Source organism: Mobula birostris, chromosome 3 (genome assembly GCF_030028105.1).
Source record: "Mobula birostris isolate sMobBir1 chromosome 3, sMobBir1.hap1, whole genome shotgun sequence".
NCBI lineage: Eukaryota > Metazoa > Chordata > Chondrichthyes > Myliobatiformes > Myliobatidae > Mobula > Mobula birostris.
Window position 1 is genome coordinate 14,429,775 of NC_092372.1, and position 21,107 is coordinate 14,450,881.

The window sequence follows — 21,107 nt, forward strand, 5'->3', positions numbered from 1 at the left end:
GGAAAAAAGGCCGAGTTCACTCAACCATTTTGCATCAGTCTTCACTGTGGAAGACACTAGCAGTATGCCAGAAGTTGAAGAGTGTCAAAGGCAGAAGTGAGTACATTTACTTTTACCAGGTAGAAGGTGCTTGGGCAGCTGAAGGACTTGAAGTACAGTGGATACGTCATGTGGACCAGATGGACTACACCCCAGGGTTCTGAAACAGGTAGCTGAGGAGATTGTGGAGGCATTAGTAATGATCTTTCAAGAATCACTAGATCCTGGCATGGTTCTGGAGGAATGGAATATTGCAAATGTCATTCCACTGTTCAAGAAGGGAGGGAGGCAGATGAAAGGAAATTATAGGCCAATTAATCTGCGTGGCCAAGTGGTTAAGGCATCAGTCTAGTGATCTGAAGGTCGCTAGTTCGTGACTCAGCTGAGGCAGCGTGTTGTGTCCTTGAGCAAGGCACTTAACCACACATTGCTCTGCGACGACACTGGTGCCAAGCTGTATCGACCCTAGTGCCCTTTCCTTGGACAACATCGGTGGCGTGGAGAAGGGAGACTTGCAGCAAGGGCAACTGCCGGTCTTCCATACAACCTTGCCCAGGCCTGAGCCCTGGAAAACCTTCCAAGGCGCATATCCATGGTCTCATGAGACTAACGGATGCCTATAACCTGTCCTCAGTGGTTGGGAAGATGTTGGGGTCCATAGTTAATGATGAGGTTTCAGGGTACTTAAAGGCACAGGATAAAATAGGGTACAGTCAGTATGGTTTCCTTCAGGGAAAATCTTGCCTGACAAATCACTTGGAATACTTTGAGGAAATAACAGACAGGATAGATAAAGGAGAATCAGTGGATTTGTGTACTTGGATTTTCAGAAGGCCTTTGATAAGGTATCACAAATGAGTCTGCTTAACGAGTTAGGAGCTCATGATATTACAAGAAAGATACTAGCATGGATAGAGCATTGACTGATTGGCAGGAGGCAAAGAGTGGGAATAAAGAGAGCCTTTTCTGATTGGCTTCCAGTGACTAGTGGTGTTCTGCAGGGATCTGTGTTGGGACTGATTCCTTTTATGTTATATGTCAGTGATTTAGATGATGGAATTGACATCTTTGTGGCCAAGTTTGCAGACTATATGAAGATAGGTGGAGAGGCAGGTAGCATTGAGGCAGCAGAGAGGTTACAGAAGGATTTAGATAGATTAGGAGAATAGGCAAAGAAATGGCAGGTGGAATGCACTATCAGAAGTATATCATCATGTGCTTTGGTAGAAAAAATAACATTGTAGACTATTTTCAAAATGGGAGAAAATTCAAACTCCAAGGTGCAAAAGGACTTGGGAGTCCTTGTGCAGGATTCCCTAAAGGTTAATTTACAGGTTGAGTCAGTGGTGAAAAAGGCAAATGCAATGTCGTCATTCATTTTGAGAATACCAGAATATATAAATCAAGGATGTAATTCTGAGCCTTTATAATGCAGTGGTGAGGCCTCACTTGAAATATTGTGAGCAGTTCTCAGCCCCTTATCTAAGGAAGGATGTGCTGACATTGGAGAGGATTCAAAGGAGGTTCACAAAAATGATTCCCGAATTAAAGGTTTAACGTATGAGGAATGTTTGATGGCTCTGGGTCTGAACTCACTGGAATTCAGAAGAATGAGGAGGGATCTCATTGAAACCTATTGAATATTGAAAAGCCTAAACAGGGTAGATATATAGAGATGTTTCTTATAGTGGGAGAGTCTAGGACCAGAGGGCAGAACCTCAGAATAGAGGGACCTTCACTTTGAACATAGATAAGGAGGAATTTCTTTAGCCAGAGGGTGGTGAATCTGTGGAATTTGTTGTTACAGGTAGCTGTGAAGGCTATTTAAGGTGGAGGTTGATTGATTCTTGTTAAGTCAGGGTGTGAAAGATTATGGGGAGAAGGCAGGAGAATGGGGTTGAGAGGGAAATGGATCAGCCATGATCAAATGCCGGAGCAGACTCGATGGGCTGAATGGCCTAACACTGCTCCTGTGCCTTATGGTCTCATGGTCTAAAATAGAACATTACAGAACAGTACGGGCCTTTTGACCTGTGATGATGACTCTAAGATCAATCTAACCCTACATAGTCCTCCATTTTTCTATCATGCATGTACTTATCTAAGAGTTTCTTAAAATGTCCCTAATATATCTTCTAACCTTCTAAACCTTTCCGATCCATGTACCTGATCAAATGCTTTTCAAATGTTGTTATTGAATCTGCCTCAACCACTTCCTGTGGTAGCTTGTTCCACATCTTCTGTGTTTTTTAAAGCGAGCCTCCAGTACCTCTTCCCTCTCTCACCATAATCCTGTGCCCTCATGTTTTTGATTCCCTAACCCTGGGAAAAACTGAGTGTATTCACCCTATCTGTGCTCCTCATGATTTTATACACCTCTGAGAGCTTACCCCTCAGTCTCCCACACTGAAAGGGAAAAAAATTCCAGCCTGTCCAATCTCTCCCTATAACTCAGTCCCCCAAACCTCGGCAGCATCGTTGTAAATCGTTTTGCACTATTTCCAGTTTAATAACATACTTACTGTAGCTTAGTAACTAAAACTGAATACAATACTCCAAGTGTAGTGTAGCAGTTATTTTAAAACAAACCAAAACTGCTCAGAGGCTAAACACAGGGGGAGGGGGGGCCACAAAATAAAATACAGACAGAAAATAGATGCTGTACGTGGCTCTGATGTGATGCGAACTAAAGTCACTGGGGAGAGACTGAAGCTAAATGGTTTATTCAACAAAAACGAGCTTATGTTTCTATGTTTCAGAGAAAGAGACCTGTTCAACCCAATATTACAAGATACTTTGTATGCTAAAGATCAAAGGACAATCTATATTTACAATGTATTTACAATGCTTCCTTTAAATTACATGTAACTTTCACATCTCCTTCACACCCAAAATGCATGTTAATCAGCATTGTCTGTTTTTTTGATTAACTGCTGTTCACAGCTCCAGGAACCTATTGCCCAGGGCTGCATTTTAAATTTAATACCAGTCAGAAAAATTTGGTCTATAATGGGCCATATCTTGCTGGTTGTTACCTATAGTTTCAATTGAAACCATGGGCGGTTAAGCATCAAAAATACTGCAGGCATTTCTGATCCATATTTGGATCAGTGAATCAATTTAATTTACATGGTGTTCAGAGCCAAAGACCAGGCTGTACTTTCATATCCTGCTGGGATCACCACTTGAATCCTGTGCCAGGTTAGACGTAACACGGCATCGGAACCCTATTAATTTCAATGGGGACATGGGTGCGAACAACTGGGAAACAGGAGAAGGTAAATTATTTTCTTAAACCATTTCACTTTAATATTTTCAAATACTTTGTTCAAAATATTTCAGTTTTGAATACTTATAAATATTTTAATGAAATGTGTATTTTGAACTAACTTAACTAGTAAACCTAATCAAATATTAGTATTAAAAATAATTATTAAAATATTAAAACTGTTAGTTGTCTTTCTTTTTATGTTTATTTTACTAGTTAACATGGATATCTTTGCACAATCAGGTATATTAAAAATATTTGAGATCAATTACATATTGATTTTGCCATTGACTGGATTCCTCTCTCTTGCTTTGAAACCCGTCAGTCATTCTATGAGAAGGTCACTTCATTGCACTGTCCGAGGACCTGCAAGACTCCAGAAGGGAGAGGCCTCCACATCCACGCAAGCTACATGGGAGTGGGGTTGGAAATCGAGGGAGAGAAATGGATTACATTACTTGATCTCAGGCAATGAAAGAAAGGTGTCCAGAAATGATAATTCTGGAATGGTAAGTGAACAATTACCATTCACCTACCGTTCATGGCTCTCACTGAACTTGCTTGTGCATGTTGGATATTATTGGGGAAAGGACTAATCTTGGGGTTGATTGTGCAGTAACTGAGACACCTGTTCAATTCCACCATTGGGAAGATATGCACTTGAATATTTGACATCAAGTATTGGAGGCAGAGCAACTTCTTGGAAACATATTCCAACTGGGAGCCTACACAAGATGAGAAAAAAAGAAGCAAATTATCCAGGTAAGGGGAACCAGAATCCAGTTCCAGATTATGTGAGGTTATGGATTTGGGAAGGGCAAACAAGAATTGGACTGCAGAATAAATGATAGGAGGCCAGAAGTGGGGTCTGTACATGAACGTATTGGTTAGCATAATGCTGTTACAGCACCAGTGACCCAGGTTCAATCCCTGCCATTGTATGTGAATAGTCTGTAGGTCCTCCCACTGACTGCGTGGGTTTCCACCAGGTGCTCCAGTTTCCTCCCACGTTCCAAAGACGTACAGGTTTGTAGATTAGTTGTAACATGAGTGTAATTGGGTGGTGCAGGCTGAAAGGGCCTGTACCATGTTGTCTCCCTAAATAAAAGAGTGTGCAATGTCAACAGAATCTTGGGAGTGCAAGTTCACAGATTCCTGTAAGTGGCATCAGAGATAGATAAGGTGCTTAAGGAGCTATGTGGAATACTTACTTTGTATATATGAATCAGATTGACTACTCTAGCGTGAAAGAGTGTAACCAACATCATATATGAATATAGGAAACAGAGACAAGAGGATATGATATAGCCTTCTTAACAATAACATCATGGCTGATTCGATCTTGTCTTCAACTCCACCCTCTTGCCCACTCTCAATAACCTTTCACTCCCACGTGAATGCAAGATCTGTCTATCTCAGCAATGAATGTATTCAATGACTCTATACTCCAATATTGCACATAAATATAGATCACTGCCATTATCATCCTCTCACAATATATGAAAGCTACGGTCAACAAAAGGTCAATGGCTGCAGTTACCATTACTGCAGAACTTGTATGTGCCAGGATGAAGAACTGGGCAGGAAAAAATCATTGCAGACACTGCCCACCCAACAAACGGCCTTTTCCTAAAGCACCCTTCTGGAGAGCGATATGGGGTGATTAAAACAAAAACTTCACACCACCTTAAAAGTTTCTTCCCCCGATCAACCACAGCTAGCACACACACACCTCTTCTATCTATTCCCCCCATCAGTGCAACATAGAGTAAATAATTTAAACCACTTTTATAATCGCAAACTCTTTTATAATGCTTTTTCATTGTAACTGCATGATGGTATTTTTCTATTTATGTATATTTTATTCCATCTCCATACTCTAGCCGCTAAATTTATATAATTCTTTATTCTTTAACATTGTTGGATGTTGTTTTGTTGTTGAATGCCTTGACCAACACACCATAGCAAATTCCTAATACATGTAAATGTATATGACAAACATAGCTAACCCTTGATCCTTGATTATAGATAAGATGAACTATCACTGTGTTTTTACCCAGGACCGGGTAGATTCAAAAATGTGCTTCCTCAAGTTCCTTGGTAAAGAGAAAATATCTATGGTTCATTCAGGTACAAGTCTGGACCAGGCTTCCATTTAACCTGGTGAATTTCATGTAAAGCAGTTCACTATTTGTTGAGTCAATAACATTTCTCAATAAACTTCATAGGCTGACCAAGTAAGTCACTGATGATTAAAGCTTGGAATCTTGTGTTCAGTTCTGGTTGCTTCATTATAGGAAGGATGTGGAAGTTTTAGAGACAATGTCAGGGGAGCCTTATTTACCAGAATGTTGCCTAGATTAGAGGGCATGTGTTGTTATAGGTTGAGTGAGCTAGGGTTTTTTTCTTCCTTTGGAGCAAAAGAGGATGAAAGGTGACAATAGAAGGTGTATACGATGATAAGAGGCATAGATAGAATGGACCCAGAAACTTTTTCACAAGGCTAGAGGTGCAGTGGCCCACAAAGGAACATTTTTTTTAATCAAAAGGAAGTTCATTCATAAAAAGATATTTACAAGAATAAACTATGCAATGCCCTTTCATTCTTTACATTCATGGTCAATGCTTTCAGTACTGTATATTACATTCCTTCACATCAGTAGCATTGCTGCCACTCATGGTGTATACTACTACAATGCCAGCACTTTTGTAGTGTAATGATTGGCACGATACCAGAGCGCCGGAGTTTGGAATTCAATTCTGACGCTGTCTGTAAGGAGTTTATACATTCTCCCCATGAATGTGTGGAATTCTTCCAGGTGCTCCAGTTTCCTCTCTCATTCCAAAGACATACTGGTTAGTAAGTTATTTAGTCATTGTTAATTGTCCTGTGGTAAGGCTAGAGTTAAATAGGTTGGGTGCTGTTACTCGTTAGGTTGGAAGGGTCTGTTCTATGCTGTATCGCTAAATAAATAAGAATAAATAAATAATTGAGGGACTTCCTCACCTAACCCCGGCTCCTCCCTCCGCACCAGCAGAGGAACATTACACTGTGGTCCTTCCCCAATGAACCTTCGTGATGACTGCACCAAGCTCTAGTCCATCCCCCTGCATGTACTCCTGCAGACTGGGATGTGCCAGTCGGCAGCATTCCTCCACAGACATCTCAATGTGCTGACAGACCAACAATTGTTTGCAATAATTCTAAACCCAAGGCTCTTCTAAACTCTTGCCACAATCTTCTGTGATTGGCAGTTTTTTTTTCAATAGTTACTTTAGTAACATGCTACAAAATTCAAGTGTAGAAAAGTAAGGCATTTGAAAATATTAGATGGAGATGAAATTTTACGCAGACAAATGTCTTTGGGAGGACAAACCAGGACAGGATATAGTGAAGAGTAGGGCAGTGAGGAGTGCAGTAGAACAAAGGGGTCTGGGAATACAGATTTATTTCTGGAAAGTGTCAACATAGATAGATAGGAGCATTATGAGAATTTTTGGAACATTAGCCTTCATAAATCAACATATTGAGTACAGGAGTTGGCATGTTATGTTGAAGTTGTATAAGATGAGTATTTGTGGTTAACTACCTACAGGATGTCAATGTTTGAAAGAGTGCAGAGAAAATTTACAAGGATGTTGCTGGGACTAGAGGACCTGAAGGAAAGGTTGAACAGCTCAGGATTTGACTCCTGGAGAATGAGGATAGATTTGACAGTTAAACAAAATTATGAGGGGTATAGATAGGGTAAATGCAAGCAGGCTTTTTCCACTGAGGTTGGGTGAGACTCAAACTAGAGATCATAGGTTCAAGGTGAAAGATGAAATATTTAAGAACCCGAGGGGGAGCTTCTTCACTCAAAGGATGTTGAGAGTGTTGAAGAGGCTGCCAGTAGAAGTGGTGGATGGGGGTTCTATTTTTGCAGATGATATGAAGATAGGTGGAGGGACAGGTAGTGCTGAGGAAGCAATGTGATTGCCAAAGGACTTAGACAAAGTGGAAGAATGAGCAAAAAAACGGCAGATGGAATACAGTGTTGAGAAATGTGCGATAATACATTTTGGTAAAAGGAAAAATAGTGCAGATTATTATCTAAATGAGAAAATTTAAACATCAGAGGTACAAGGGAACTTAGGGGTCCTCGTGCAAAACTCCCAGAAGGTTAACTCACAGGTTGAATCTGTGGTAAAGGCAATAAATGCAACGTTGGCATTTATTTCAAGGAGAATAGAGTATAAGAACAAGGGGATAATGCCGAACCTTTATAGGACACTAGTCAGAGCGCACTTGGAGTATTGTCAACAGTGTTGGGCCCCATATCTCAGAAAGGATATATTGTCATTGGAGAGAGTCCAGAGGAGGTACACAAGGATGATTCCAGGAATGGAGGGGTTAACATATGAAGAGCTTGTCACAGCTTTGGGCCTGTACTCACAGGAATTTAGAAGAATGTGCGTGGATCTCATTGAAACCCACCAAATATTGAAAGGACTAGATAAGGTGGGTGTGGAGAGAATGTTTCCTCTGGCAGAACTAGGGGGCACAGCCTCAAAATTGAGGGGCGACCTTTTAGAACAGAAGTAAGCTGTAATTTTTTTTTAAACCAGAGAGTAGTGAATCTGTGGGATGCTCTGCCACAGACTGCAGTGGAGGCCAAGTCCATGGGTATATTCAAAGTGGAAGTTGCTAGATTCCTGATTGGTCAGGGTATCAAAGGATATGGTGAGAAAGCAGGTGTATGGGGTTGAATGGGATCTGAGATCAACCATCATGAAGTGGCGGAGTGGATGATGGGCTGAATGGCCTAATTTTGCTGCATGTCTTATGGTCTAATTTCAATATTTATGAGAAGTTTGGCCAGGCACATGGATGGGAGGGCTATGGTCCAAGTGCAGATCAACTAATGTGCTGAGGGACCTATTTCTGTGCTCTATGACTCTAGTGAATAGGGAGGAAAAAGATTGCATACAGATATTATGAAATGGATTTCCAATATAATAAACAGTAAATGATTTACTGGATTGTTAAGTGTCTGATTACAATAGCCAGATCACTTATTCAAACACACTAAGTGAGCCATTAGATTTAACAGCAGTTATGTTTTAATGAACTACACTGTAGTGGTTAACAGAAATAAGTTCTGTACTGATAGACCTACTCTAATTGCTCTCCCTCCGAATCAGAATCAGGTTTATTATCACCAGCATGTGTTGTGAAACTTGTCAACTTAGCAGCAGCAGCAGTACAATGTAATATATGATCATGTAGAAAGAAAAATAAGTAAATCAATCACACTAAGTATATTTATGTTTATTGAATAGTTAAAAATAGTCCAAAATCAGAAATATATGTGAAAAAAGTGAGATAGAGTTCATGAGTTCAATGTCCAGTTAGGAATCATATGGCAGAGGAGAAGAAGCTGTTCCTGAATCGCTGAGTGTGTGTCTTCAGGCTTCTGTACCTCCTACCTGATATTAACAATGAGAAGAAGGCATGCCCTGGCTGATGGGAATCCTTAATAATGGACACCACCTTTCTGAGTCACCTGTGCCTACCAATCAGCTTGTACTCCATCCCCTTCCCGCACCTTGTTCTGGCTTCTGCCTTCTTCCTTTCCACTCCCGATGAAGGGTTTTCAGCCTGAAACATTGACTGTTTATTCACCTCCACAGATACTGCCTGACCTGCTGAGTTCCTCCAGCATCTTCTGTGTTGCTCTGGATTTCCAGCATCTACAGAATCTCTTGTATCTATTCATCAGGCTGAACTGGTTTTGAGCATTGACGACCCAATGATATTAAACCCACTGAGCATTAAGGGTTGTGGTTACGCTTTAATGCTGAGGTGGCCATTGTCAGCCAGTTGTATTGGGCTACTTGCAAGTTATCAGCCCAGTTGTTGACCAGACCGTGCTGCTTCAGTACCTGTGGAGTTGGGAATGGAACTGAACATCATAAAAATATAGACAGAATTTGAAGAATGGAGGTGGAATAAAATGTGCATAAATATGTAAAAACCAGAATGTATTTACAATGTAAACAGGATCATTAAAAAGTTGTTTAACATGTGTATAGTGCAGGCAGTGCAGTGATAGGGATAATAGATAGAGGGAGTGAGGGGGGAGCTACTAAAATTGTTGATCAAATTAACTGTCTAGGGGAAGAAACTTTTAAGATAGCGTGGTTTTTGTTTCACTAGCCCTATAGTGCTTTCTGGAAGGGAGCTTTTGGGGAAAAGGCCTGAAACATTTACTTCTATGGTTGCTGCCTGACCTGCTGAGTTCCCCCAGCATTCTGTGTGGGTAGCTTTTGGAAAAGACAGTTTTCAAAGTGGGTCATATGCATAATGATTTTTTTTTCTGCACACCTGCAAGTCCTGTAGTAATGGTGGACTGCAGTCAATAACCTTCTCTACTGTCCTGACTGTTTGCTGTAGTTTTTGTATATTGTGAGAGGATGCTTCACCAAACCAGACAGTAATTGTTGATGTGAGGCTGCTCTCGACGATGGCAGTGCTGAATTGCACCAGTGTATTCTGGGGGAGATGAAATGTTAATGAAAAGGAATTCACAGCACATCTAAAGAAATCTGACATTTGGGAATGCACTAAATGCAATTCTCTCTTCTCAAAAAGCAACAATAATAGATTAAACAGATAAAAGATCATTGTTATTACAATGAACATTTTCACCAACCAAAATGAGGCGTTCAAGAAATAACTTTAAAATACACAGTAATGCACTTGACTGCATTATTTCTTGGGTCTATAAATTATTTCTTAATAATTGCTACTGAACTTGTTAAACTTTGGTACACCACATGAGTTAATGTTAATTCACAGTACGTTACTGTGTATATTAAAGGTAGATCCTGAGTACTTCACTTCAGTTGAATGTTTATTTATTTAGAGATACCTAACGAGCCCATGATGCCCAATTATACTCAGGTGACCAATTAACTTACTAACCCGGACGTTTTTTGAAATGTGGGTGGAAACTAGAGCATACGGAAGAGAAATCCATGCAGTCATAGGGAGAACATACAAACTCCTTAGACAGTGGTGGAAATTGAACCCTGGTCATTGGTGCTGTAATAGTGTTATGCTAATCACTATGCTATCGTGGGGCTAAACTGCTTAAAGTGCTTTGGAGGTCTAATCAAAGTCTTACAACAAGGATAAGATTTTATGATTTCCAGTTACTGCTTTTTTATAAGGCACCCTGTAACCAGCATCTATTTCAGCTAAGTTGTCAGCTGAGATTTCACATCCTGAATGCATCTGAAGCACACAGGATTTTGTCGTGAGTACCAACCAGTCCTTTAAGATTGGCACAGCTGGGTATGAGCTCCCTCTACCTATTAAATGCTCCCAATGGCATGTGCCTCAAATAGCCTCTGACAACCAAATCCAGCTCCAAGCCTTCACATGGGGCTTAGTTACTAAACCCAGTGTACCGTTTCTACTACAGGAGAAGGAGAAAATGAAGGTTACAGGTGCCTTAAAACCAATTGCTCAGAACAGATGGGGCTCCTCAGCCGTGGTTAGCAGCTCATCTAGGAGAAAGATTATTCTGATCTCAAACCTCCGCTCCCTTGTGGCTATACCCACTCAATAGACAATAAGAGCAGGAGTAGGCCATTCTGCCTTCGAGCCAGCACCGCCATTCACTGTGATCATGGCTGATCGTCCATAATCAGTATCCAGTTCCTGCCTTATCTCCATCACCTATGATTCCACTATCTTTAAGAGCTCTATCCATCTCTTTCTTGAAAGCATCCAGAGACTTAGCCTCCACAGCCTTCTAGGGCAGAGCATTCCACATATCCACCACTCTCTGGGTGAAAAAGTTTTTCCTCAACTCCGTACTAAATGGTCTATCCCTTATTCTTAAACTGTGGCCTCTGGTTTTAGACTCACCCATCAGCGGAAACATACTTCCTGCCTCCAGCGTGTCCAATCCCTTAATAATCTTATATGTTTCAATCAGATCCCCTCTCATCCTTCTAAGTTCCAGTGTATAGGGAGGGCTTTAGGCGTAAACTCAGAGGGAAAAATCCAGAGCTAGAGTCCTTAAGGCAGTTTGACATTGAGTTCAATGCTGACTGGCAACTCCTGTGACACCAGTGGTGCCAAATTGTATCAAACTCTGCCATTCCTTTGGAGTCATCAACTGCATGGAGAGGGAGAGCTTGCTGCATGGGCAATAGTTTGCTCTCCATATCATACTGCCTGGTTGTGTATCACGTAGCCAGCTAGGACGTAACATCCATGGTCAACCCCAATCACTGTAGTGCCTCTCTCTTTATCAAGTGAGGTAAGCTGACAGTTCAAGCATATACCAACATAACTTTTTCCACTACATAATAACTTGATGGGACTAAGCAGACCATAGAATCGTCCATGATGATGTATGAGATGGGCCAAAGGGGGTGTTGCTGTGCTGTTGTGTTCTATGACTCTGACTCGAACTGAAAGCACATTCTAAAATGGGGTGCTACTGCATACTGCTTTATTAATAGCACAAGATACTTTTATTATTTGGTTATACTCTTTCCCCATACACTCTTAGGCAAAACACAGTATCAATAGTGACAGCTTACAACATTGCTATATATGCAACTGAAAAGTATGCTGAGTATAAGGTTTTTGATAAAACGTTTATTACAATTTTTCCATTCTTCAGTCACTTGCTGTTAAAACTGCAGGTAGTAAGTTCCTCACCCCCACTCCACCCCCCCACACACACACACACACATACTTAATTCAATATTCAGTTTGAAATTCCACATTTCACTGCATTATAATTTTAGGTTAATTGAGTAAATCATGGCAAGAGAGTACAAAAGCTTTGATATGTTATTTCCATATTAATATTTTAAAGACCAGGAAGTACCAAATTTTTACTTATTTTATTGAAATAGAGTGGAACAGGCACATCTGGCCCTTCAAGCCACGTCACCCAGCAACTCCCTGATTTATTCCTAGTCCATTCATAGGACAATTTGCAATGACCAATTAACCTACCAAATGGTAGGTCTTTGAGAGAAAACCAGAGCACACGGAGGAAACCCACACAGTCACAAGAAGAATGGTTAAGGCATAAGCATGACTATAAAATGCATTATCCATTCCAGGTTGAACAACAGGCAGTTCACAAAACTGTAACTGTGCTTTACTGGCCAACTGTACAATATACTAGTTCTTCCGTCTCCCAGCCCATGTTATTTGAGTGTGTAATTGAAGTTTCCTATTTTTTTTTTGTCCTGCATCAAATCCCATGTTCAATTTATAATGCATCAAAACCAGCTAACTGTAGCCTTCATATAGTTATGAACAAAAGAGACTCCTAGATGCTCAAAATATAGAGTAACACACAGACAATGCTGGAGGAACTCAGGAGGTCAGTGAGCATCTATGGAAACGAATAAAGAGTCGACATTTCAGGCTGAGTCCCTAAATCAGGACTGGAAGGGAGATAATGGCTTCTTCCCCCTTTCCTTTCAGTCCTGATGAACGATCTAGGCCAGGAACATCTATCATCAATGATCCCCCTCCATACAGGTCATGCTCTCTCCTCAGTGCTGCCATCAGGAAAAAGGTACAGGAGCCTCAGGACTCTCACCACCAAGTTCAGGAACAGTTTTTACTCCTCAACCATCACAGGCTTGAACCTCATCATGTTCCCTCACCAATGGATTTTTTTTTCCATTCATTTCATATTCTTGATTAAATTTATTGCTTGTTTATTTATTTATTAATTAAGTATTTGCACAGTTTGTTGCCTTCTGCACTCTGGTTGAATTCCCAAGTTGGGTGACCTTTCATTGAACTTTAATAACTGTAACAAAATCAAAGTTCAGTTTTATTATCAAAGTGCATATATGTCACTATACACAACCCTGAGATTCTTTTTCCTGTGGGTATACACAGCAAATCTATAGAATAGTAACTACAATAGGATCAATGAAAGATCAACTACATTTATTGATTTATTGAGTATGCCCACAAAAAATGAATCTCAGGGTTGTATATGATAACACATGTAATCTGATAATAAATTTAATTTGAACTTTGAAACGCCGACTGTTTATTCCTTTTCATTGATGCTGCTTGACCTGCTGGTTTCCTGCAGCATTTTGTGTTACTCACGACTTTATACCGTTTATATAATTTTGTAACATGGATTGATTAAAAACACTGATAAACATAATTTCATGCTGTAATGAATTGGTGAAAGTATATGTTAGTGGACAGCGGTGGTTACTGGGAAGCTCTCATTCTAATTCTGTGTTAGCTTGGCAGGAGGCATCTAATACTTCCGTGTACACACAAAATACTCTGCAGATGCTGGGGTCAAAGCAACACGCACAACACGCTGGAGGAACTCAGCAGGTCGGGCAGCATCCGTGGAAACGAACAGTCAATGTTTCAGGCAAAAACGAAGGGTCTCGGCTCAAAATGTTGACTGTTCGTTTCCACGGAAGCTGCCCGACCTGCTGAGTTCCTCCAGCATGCTGTGTGTAATACTTTTGTGTATCTGAAAGTATTAATTGCCTAGCATTTTAACGCATCTTTTCAGTGTCTTAACTAGATGGTTCCTGAATGCTTAAAAAAAATTCAGTAATTTAATGATTTGTAATTTGCCTAAAGAGGCCAATTCAGATTCTATAGAAAGAGCAAGGGCCACCCGAGCAAGTTTGTTAATATTACAGCAAGAAACCTGGATCAGAAATCCCACCTAGACTTTATTTTCCAATTTTAATAGAGAAAAATCGACATGCGATTGGCACCAAATACTCTCTGCAAATCTTTGGAAAAATGAGGAATTGGTTCAAGGAAGAACACACACCCTTTAAGAAAATGTTATGGAAGACATATGTTGATTTAAAAAAAAAAACAACTGACATTCCCGTTCTTGATAGAAATGACTTTTAAAAAATAAATGGATTAATTATGACAAGGCAATTAGTGTGTAACATACATGTTACACATCTTTATATACACTCGCAAACGTTGTTTGTAAAGGTACTTTATGATAGACTTGTAAATCCTATGCCTTACACTCTTGCTGAAATAGTGACATGGACTTTACACCAGCCAAAGGGAGAGAATGGAGTGAAGAAGCAATTATATTAAAATGTATAACTGACAAGATAACATTGGGCTTAACTACAGCATCAGCAATTGGAGGATATGGGTTCAATTCCTGCCACTGTCTGTAAGGAGTTTGTACATTCTTCCTGTGACCATGTGGGCTTCCTCCAAGTGTTTTAGAATTTTCCCACATTTCTACACAAGTTACTAATATGGGTTAGGATTAGTAACTTGTGGGCATACTATATTGGCACCAGAAGCAAGACAACACTTGAGGGCTGCCCCCAGTACATCGCAAGACCATTGGCTGTTGACACAAACGATGCATTTTACTGTATGTTTCAATGTACATGTGACAAATAAAGTTAAGCTTTCATTTTTAATCTTTTACTTGTGGTCCAGTAATATCCTAATAATAGGGCATAATTCTAAAATTTACTATTAAATTTAAGGGGGTTGCAAAAACAAAGACAGTTTATATGTACAAAATCTTTGTTAAAAAAAAAAATAAAAGTTGAAACGTTCAAGCTGCTGAAGCAAACCAGACATTGGTCTTCATAAACAGAGGCAGACAGCATATGCACAAGTAGGTTGTTCTAAATCATTACAATTGCTGATTAGGCTTCAGATGGAGCACTGTGTCCAATGATAGACACAATAGGGTTTAGGAAAATGTCATAGACTTGGAAGGGATTCAAAAACAGTGAAATGGTTCCAGGGATGAGTATAGCATTTCAATTTGTACAGTGGTCAGAGAAGCCTGGATTTTTGTCCTTGCAAAGGTTAAGGGGAGGTTAGAAATAAATATGCTGAATGATTTTGTTAAAAGTTTTATTTTCATATGTGTATATATCTAGGATGCAAATGCCATGAAAGATAGCTTTCTGCAACAGTAACTGTGCAGTGCATTACAATAAATACAACACTAATAGTAATAACTACCATGCTAACCTCTGGGATATATATATATATTTTTTTTATCTTATTTTTATTTGGATAAGGAATTCACAAATATCATGTACTTTTTTCACACATATAACCTTTTCCATTTTTTTATATGTATAAAACTACAATTATTTATACATTCTTAAGTACACATTGAGATGATATAAAAGGAAAATAAACATTTAAATAGATAATTATGTACTGTGGTAAATCTAACCTATTAGGCTAAGTAATGGAATTAGTTGTTAAGAAAAATGGTAATAATAGTTTCCATATAACCCTTCTGGACCATTTCCACTGGTCCAAAATGTTGTATATAAGCCTATGTATCAACCATTGTAGGTGTTTATATCCTAATTTGTTCATGCTTGCTCCTGCCCGCAGACATAATTATCCAATCCCTATGTACTTATTTAATTTTTTCATTTTTTTATCCCTTTCCCAAATCTTTCCCTTTACTTGTGTTAATTCTCTATTTTCCAAAAGTAAACAAAAAAAACAAACATTTAGACTAGGGGTGCTTACGTTAGCAATATTACTGTGTTGATGAGAAGAGCAGTATAAATCATTAGGAGAGTCATCTAAAGTCTGCTCGCATTGGGGTTATATATTCAAACCATTTATTCCAGGGGATGGATGGATGGATATATTATACACACACACACACACACACACACACACACACTAAAATATGACGACTTAAATAGATTAGCTTTATTTATCACATGTACATCGAAACCTTTGGTGAACTGTGCTATTTGTGTCAAATCAAATTAGTGAGGATAATGCTGGGGGCCAGCCTGCAAGTCTCACTTCTGGCACCAACATAGCATGCCAACTCACTGCACCTAACCCAGAGGATTTACTGGGAGAAGACTGGAGCACCCAGATGAAACTCCATGTGGTCACGGGGAGAACATTCAAACTCCTTACAGGCAGTGGCAGGAACTGAACCCCAATCAGTGATTGCTTGCCGCTGTAAAGTAACATGCTAACAGCTACACTACCATACCATCCCCTATACTATTCCCTTGGCTGGTGTAAAAGCATTGGGTGAATTAATCAACCAAGACATACTTTTCCAAACAAATGGTAAAGCAAATAAGGCAAAACTATTTGCCAAGTCAGTAGTGAGAAGACACAGACGTAACACTATTGGATAAAATAATTGTAGACAAACTGGGAAAGAATTATTCTTAAATGTGGTGAGCTATGATAATCTGAAGTGCATTGCTTGAAGGGGTGAACTGAGGCAGAATCGACAGCAACTTTCAAAAGGTTTTGGATAAATATTTGAAATGGAAAATGCAAGATTATCAGATTATAAGAGTGCATAAGCAGGGGTTGGGAAAAACTGCAGAGCTTTCAGCCAGCCTGCATCTGCTAAAAGGCCAAATGGCGAACCTTTTTTCTGCACAGTTCTTCTTAAAGACTGAATTCAAGAGTTCTTTGCTCAATGCCTATAAACTCTGACAATAGACAATAGGTGCAGAAGTAGACCATTCGGCCCTTCGAGCCTGCACCGCCATTCTGAGATCATGGCTGATCATCTACTATCAATACCCGGTTCCTGCCTTGTCCCCATAACCCTTGATTCCTCTATCCATAAGATACCTATCTAGCTCCTTCTTGGGTATATTTAAATAGAAAGTTGATAGGTTTTTGATTAGTAAAGGTAATAAAGGCAATGGGGAGAATGGGGTTGAGAGGAAAAATAAATCCGCCATGACGAAATGGCAGAGCAGACTTGGTGGGCTAAATAGCCTAGTTCTGCGCCTAAGTCTTATGGTGTAAACTGGTAGAGTTGCTACCAATGAAAATACAGCATCTACCACTGGTGAATAAAATAAGCAACTCTGGTAGATCACCGCCAATTAAAACAAAATATAATCATGAATTAATGAACCACATGTTATTAAAGGATGATGATATAGTACAATCTCACTGTGTACCTGAACCATACCCACATTATCTGAATGACATGCATCATGAGTTGTTTCACAGGGGGAAAAGATGATGAGGTAGGTCTCGAGCATGAAGTATTTTTTCTAATTTATGCTCAATATTAGTCCCAGTAATATCTCTTCTCCGGTATGAATGTTGCCCTAATCAGCTTTACTGTATTCTGCAGCAGCTTATTACTCCTGTTACATGTCATGATGAAGATAAACACAAATTTCAACATGCACCATCTGCAGTGGATGTGCTTCACAAGACAGACTGAGCTGTCACGTCATTTTTGCTCATTTTCCAGTATATGCAAGTATGACTGTGCACATTTCTCATCATAAGTTTCAACACACACAATAATATCTGTAGTGAGAATATTGTAGTGAAAAAGAAATTCTCACTCTAAAGAAATGATTCAGTATAGAAAAACAATCAACATACATTAACATTGAATCTTGCTTTTTCTTGGAACAGGATTTTCATAGGTAGTGATGTAACAAGGAGGACAGCAAAGGAGAGGGAAAAAGACAATAATAATAAAGAAAATGGAGCCAATGGAGACCAGGTGAAAGGTCTTCACAAGATTCATGGTATGAAGTCAAAGCTGATCTGTATTTGCAGGCTACATGTCAATTCCTACACATGCAGCCGCCAAATGGGTAGGCTGGGCCATCATCTTTTAGATTATGTGTCACTAGACAAATGCTTGCTCCATTCACACAATAATGTACAAAAAGATTTCAGAAGTTTGGCTTTGATATTCAAACATGTTAAATTGACCACACTCCTCATATCTGGTTAAATTTTAAGCAAAGCTGGTCTGTACACAAAAGTTATTTTACCATCTATTCACACACTCAAATCTGTTCACTTCACTTTAGCATGTAGATTTTGAAAGGTAGGTTGTTTATATTAAAAGGTTTAATTGCTGATAGGGAGCTTAAATGAAGTGGCTTTAAATGAGTAATGGCGTTTAAGCGGAGTTTAACTCAAGTACAGGAGGTCTGAAAAATTAAGCATGTGAATATTAAACATTTTTGCTCATAACTACATGGATTCATTAAACAAATCTTTACTAAAATGAATTGTATTCAAAACTTTGCTTAATGGTACAGAAGGAAATAAACTTTTGAAACTCACATTCAACTATTCCTTTTTTTCCTGTGCTCAATAGAATCGAAGTGGAAAAAAAAGTATAGGGCTGGTAAGTTCAGCATCTTTATCTACATACCATGGCTTGAGACAAACACTGCATCGTCACATAATTGCAGTAATGAGCAGATGTTTTCTGCAGAGGTATAAAGGATACAACTTCAAAAATGAAACCAACCTATTTGACCTAAGTATATAAAAATCATAGCGGCCATTTAATTGCAAGCCTTGAAGGACAGAACAACGTAGAACCAATGAGTACCAATTCAGAGTTTCTGATGGGCAAAAAATGCCTTGGTTTCTCTACACACTGGATTAACACAAAGTGGACACCGTAGACTCAACTGCTTGGAAGAAGTTTCTGCTGATTTTAAATGAGTGTTTACCAGATCTGCCAGAGCCTAGAAAAAGACAGTGAATCATTAGTGCAAAATTTCAACACTTTTACGCGGATAAAGCATAAGAACATTACCAAGTTTCCACACGAATATTTGTATTTCTACAAATAGCCCTCATTTTAAGCATGCTTCTAACCATGGCATCAGGTGCTGAAGGTTAGTGATATATCCTCAACAGCAAGGGTTCCCAACCTGGGGTTCACGGACCCCTCAGTAAATGGTAAGGGTCCACAGCATAAAAAAGGTTGGGCTTTCCTGTTCTACATCATATGGACTAACAAATGCTCTACTCTTGACTTCTAATGACAAATGAATTAGAAGTCCATTCAATCTCTACCTTTACAATTAAAGCTTGTTATTTTTAACTAATTATTCATTAGGCTTTTCCAGAGGGCATTGAAAATTAACCTCAATGCTGCTTTCGTTGGTCATATAGCAAGAGTGACTAATTATGATATTAAAAGGCGCTAAAGTCAGAGGGTGTTGAATCTGTGGAATTCATTATCACAGATGAACATGGAAGCCAAGTCATTGGGTACATTAGAAGCGGAGGTTAATAGGTTCTTGATTAGTAAGGGTGTCAAAGGCAACGTGGAGAAGGTAGGAGAATGGAGTTGTGGGCGATAATAAATCAACCATGATAGAATGGTGATTAAGATTTGTGGGCCGAATAGCCTATATCATCCTCCATGTCTTAGGGTCTAAAGCAGGGGTTCCCAACCTGGTGTACATAGACCCCTTGCTTAATGGTATTGGTCCATGACATAAAAAGGTTGGGAGCCCCCTGTCTAAAGAAACACAGTTTTATGATAATTTGGCAGATGATATGGTCAAATTTGAGCACAAGGCCTTTGTGTTGAATGGTAAAGAACCACAGCAAAATATTTAGCTGTAATATGAAGCTAACCTTGCTCACTTTTGAGTTAGGGCTGACCCTGTTCATTACTCGGTCGATAGTGGAATACAAACTGAGATGCTACAAGTGATTATGATATCACAGGGCTTATAAGATAACAAATTACTCTTAAAAAAAATAATGTTCAAAGAAATTTATTAGTTATTTCTTAGACCATAAGACTAGAAACCATAGGAACAGAATTAGGCCATCCTTCTCAAGCCCGTTCTCCTGCCTTCGTGTCGTAACCTTTAATGCCCTTACCAATCAACAAGCTATAATATACCCAGTGACACGGCCTCCAGAGATGCCTGTGGCAATGAATCCACAGATTCACCTCCTTCTTGCTAAAGAAATTCCTCATCTCTGTTCTAAAGAGACATACCTTCTGTTCCGAACCTGTGCCCTCTGGTCCTAGACTCACCCACTATAGGAAACATCTTCTCCACATCCACTATCTAGGCCTTTGGCAGGTTTCAATGAGATCCACCCTCATTCTTCTGAACTTAAGTACAGGCACAGAGCCATGAAAAGCTCCTCAAATGTTAACCCTTTCAGAATCAGAGTCGGGTTAATATCAACGTCATATGCCAGGAGATTTGTTTCGTGGCACCAGTACATTGCAATACATAATAATAAAAACTGTAAATTTCATAAGCAGTGCAAAAAGAGAAATAAAAGGTAGTGAGTGAATGATCCTAGGATCATTCTTGTGAACCTCCACTGGACTCACTCAAATGCCAACACATCCCTTATCAGATGAGGACACAAATCTGGTCACAATACTCCAAATGCAGTCTGACTAATGCCTTATAAAGCCACAGAGCTTACAAAAACACGGTGCAAATAAAGTGCCTCCAAGAAGCAGTCACTGTTGTATTGTGGGAGTGTAAAAGTATTGTTCTGCCAAAAGGACACAAATTTCGCAGGCTTACAAGTAACAGATGGCAATTCATCTGCTATTTGATAGTTGATATTATCTGTGAAACTAAATCCCACTGTCAGTTAATGCAAGGTCAGAAAATAATTGAGGCAACTGTGAGCCTGTCTTATTTCTTCAGGAAAATCAAAGATATGAACGAAAACTAATTCCTTCAGGTGCTCTATTTATTTATTTTACCAAAGTGAAAAGCTTAAGGCATGAGTAATCGAATAGTTTTTTTTTAAACTTCCAACATGTCATTAAATGACCTATATGTTAGTGTTACTGCAATAACACCAGTTTCACATCTCTTTTAATTTCCATACTTCTGCTGAGACTGAGCTGACAGATATGTACTGAGCAAGGTCACAACATACATCGGAAAACTGAGACAGGTGGCATTGTTTATTGCTTGGCTCTGCTCAGGTTTCATACATCTATTT

The 21,107-nt window shown here is 39.3% G+C and overlaps 1 protein-coding gene across 1 annotated transcript in view; it reads right to left on the reverse strand.

The window, feature by feature from the left end:
• Window positions 1–14,220: 14,220 nt before the first annotated feature.
• Window positions 14,221–21,107, reverse strand: part of fech (ferrochelatase) — a 43,815-nt gene continuing 36,928 nt past the window's right edge. Inside the window, exon 11 of the mRNA XM_072252239.1 lies at window positions 14,221–18,850. Within this exon, the coding sequence (XP_072108340.1) occupies window positions 18,716–18,850 (135 nt within the window). The 3' untranslated portion in view covers window positions 14,221–18,715. The remainder of the gene's footprint in view (window positions 18,851–21,107) is intronic.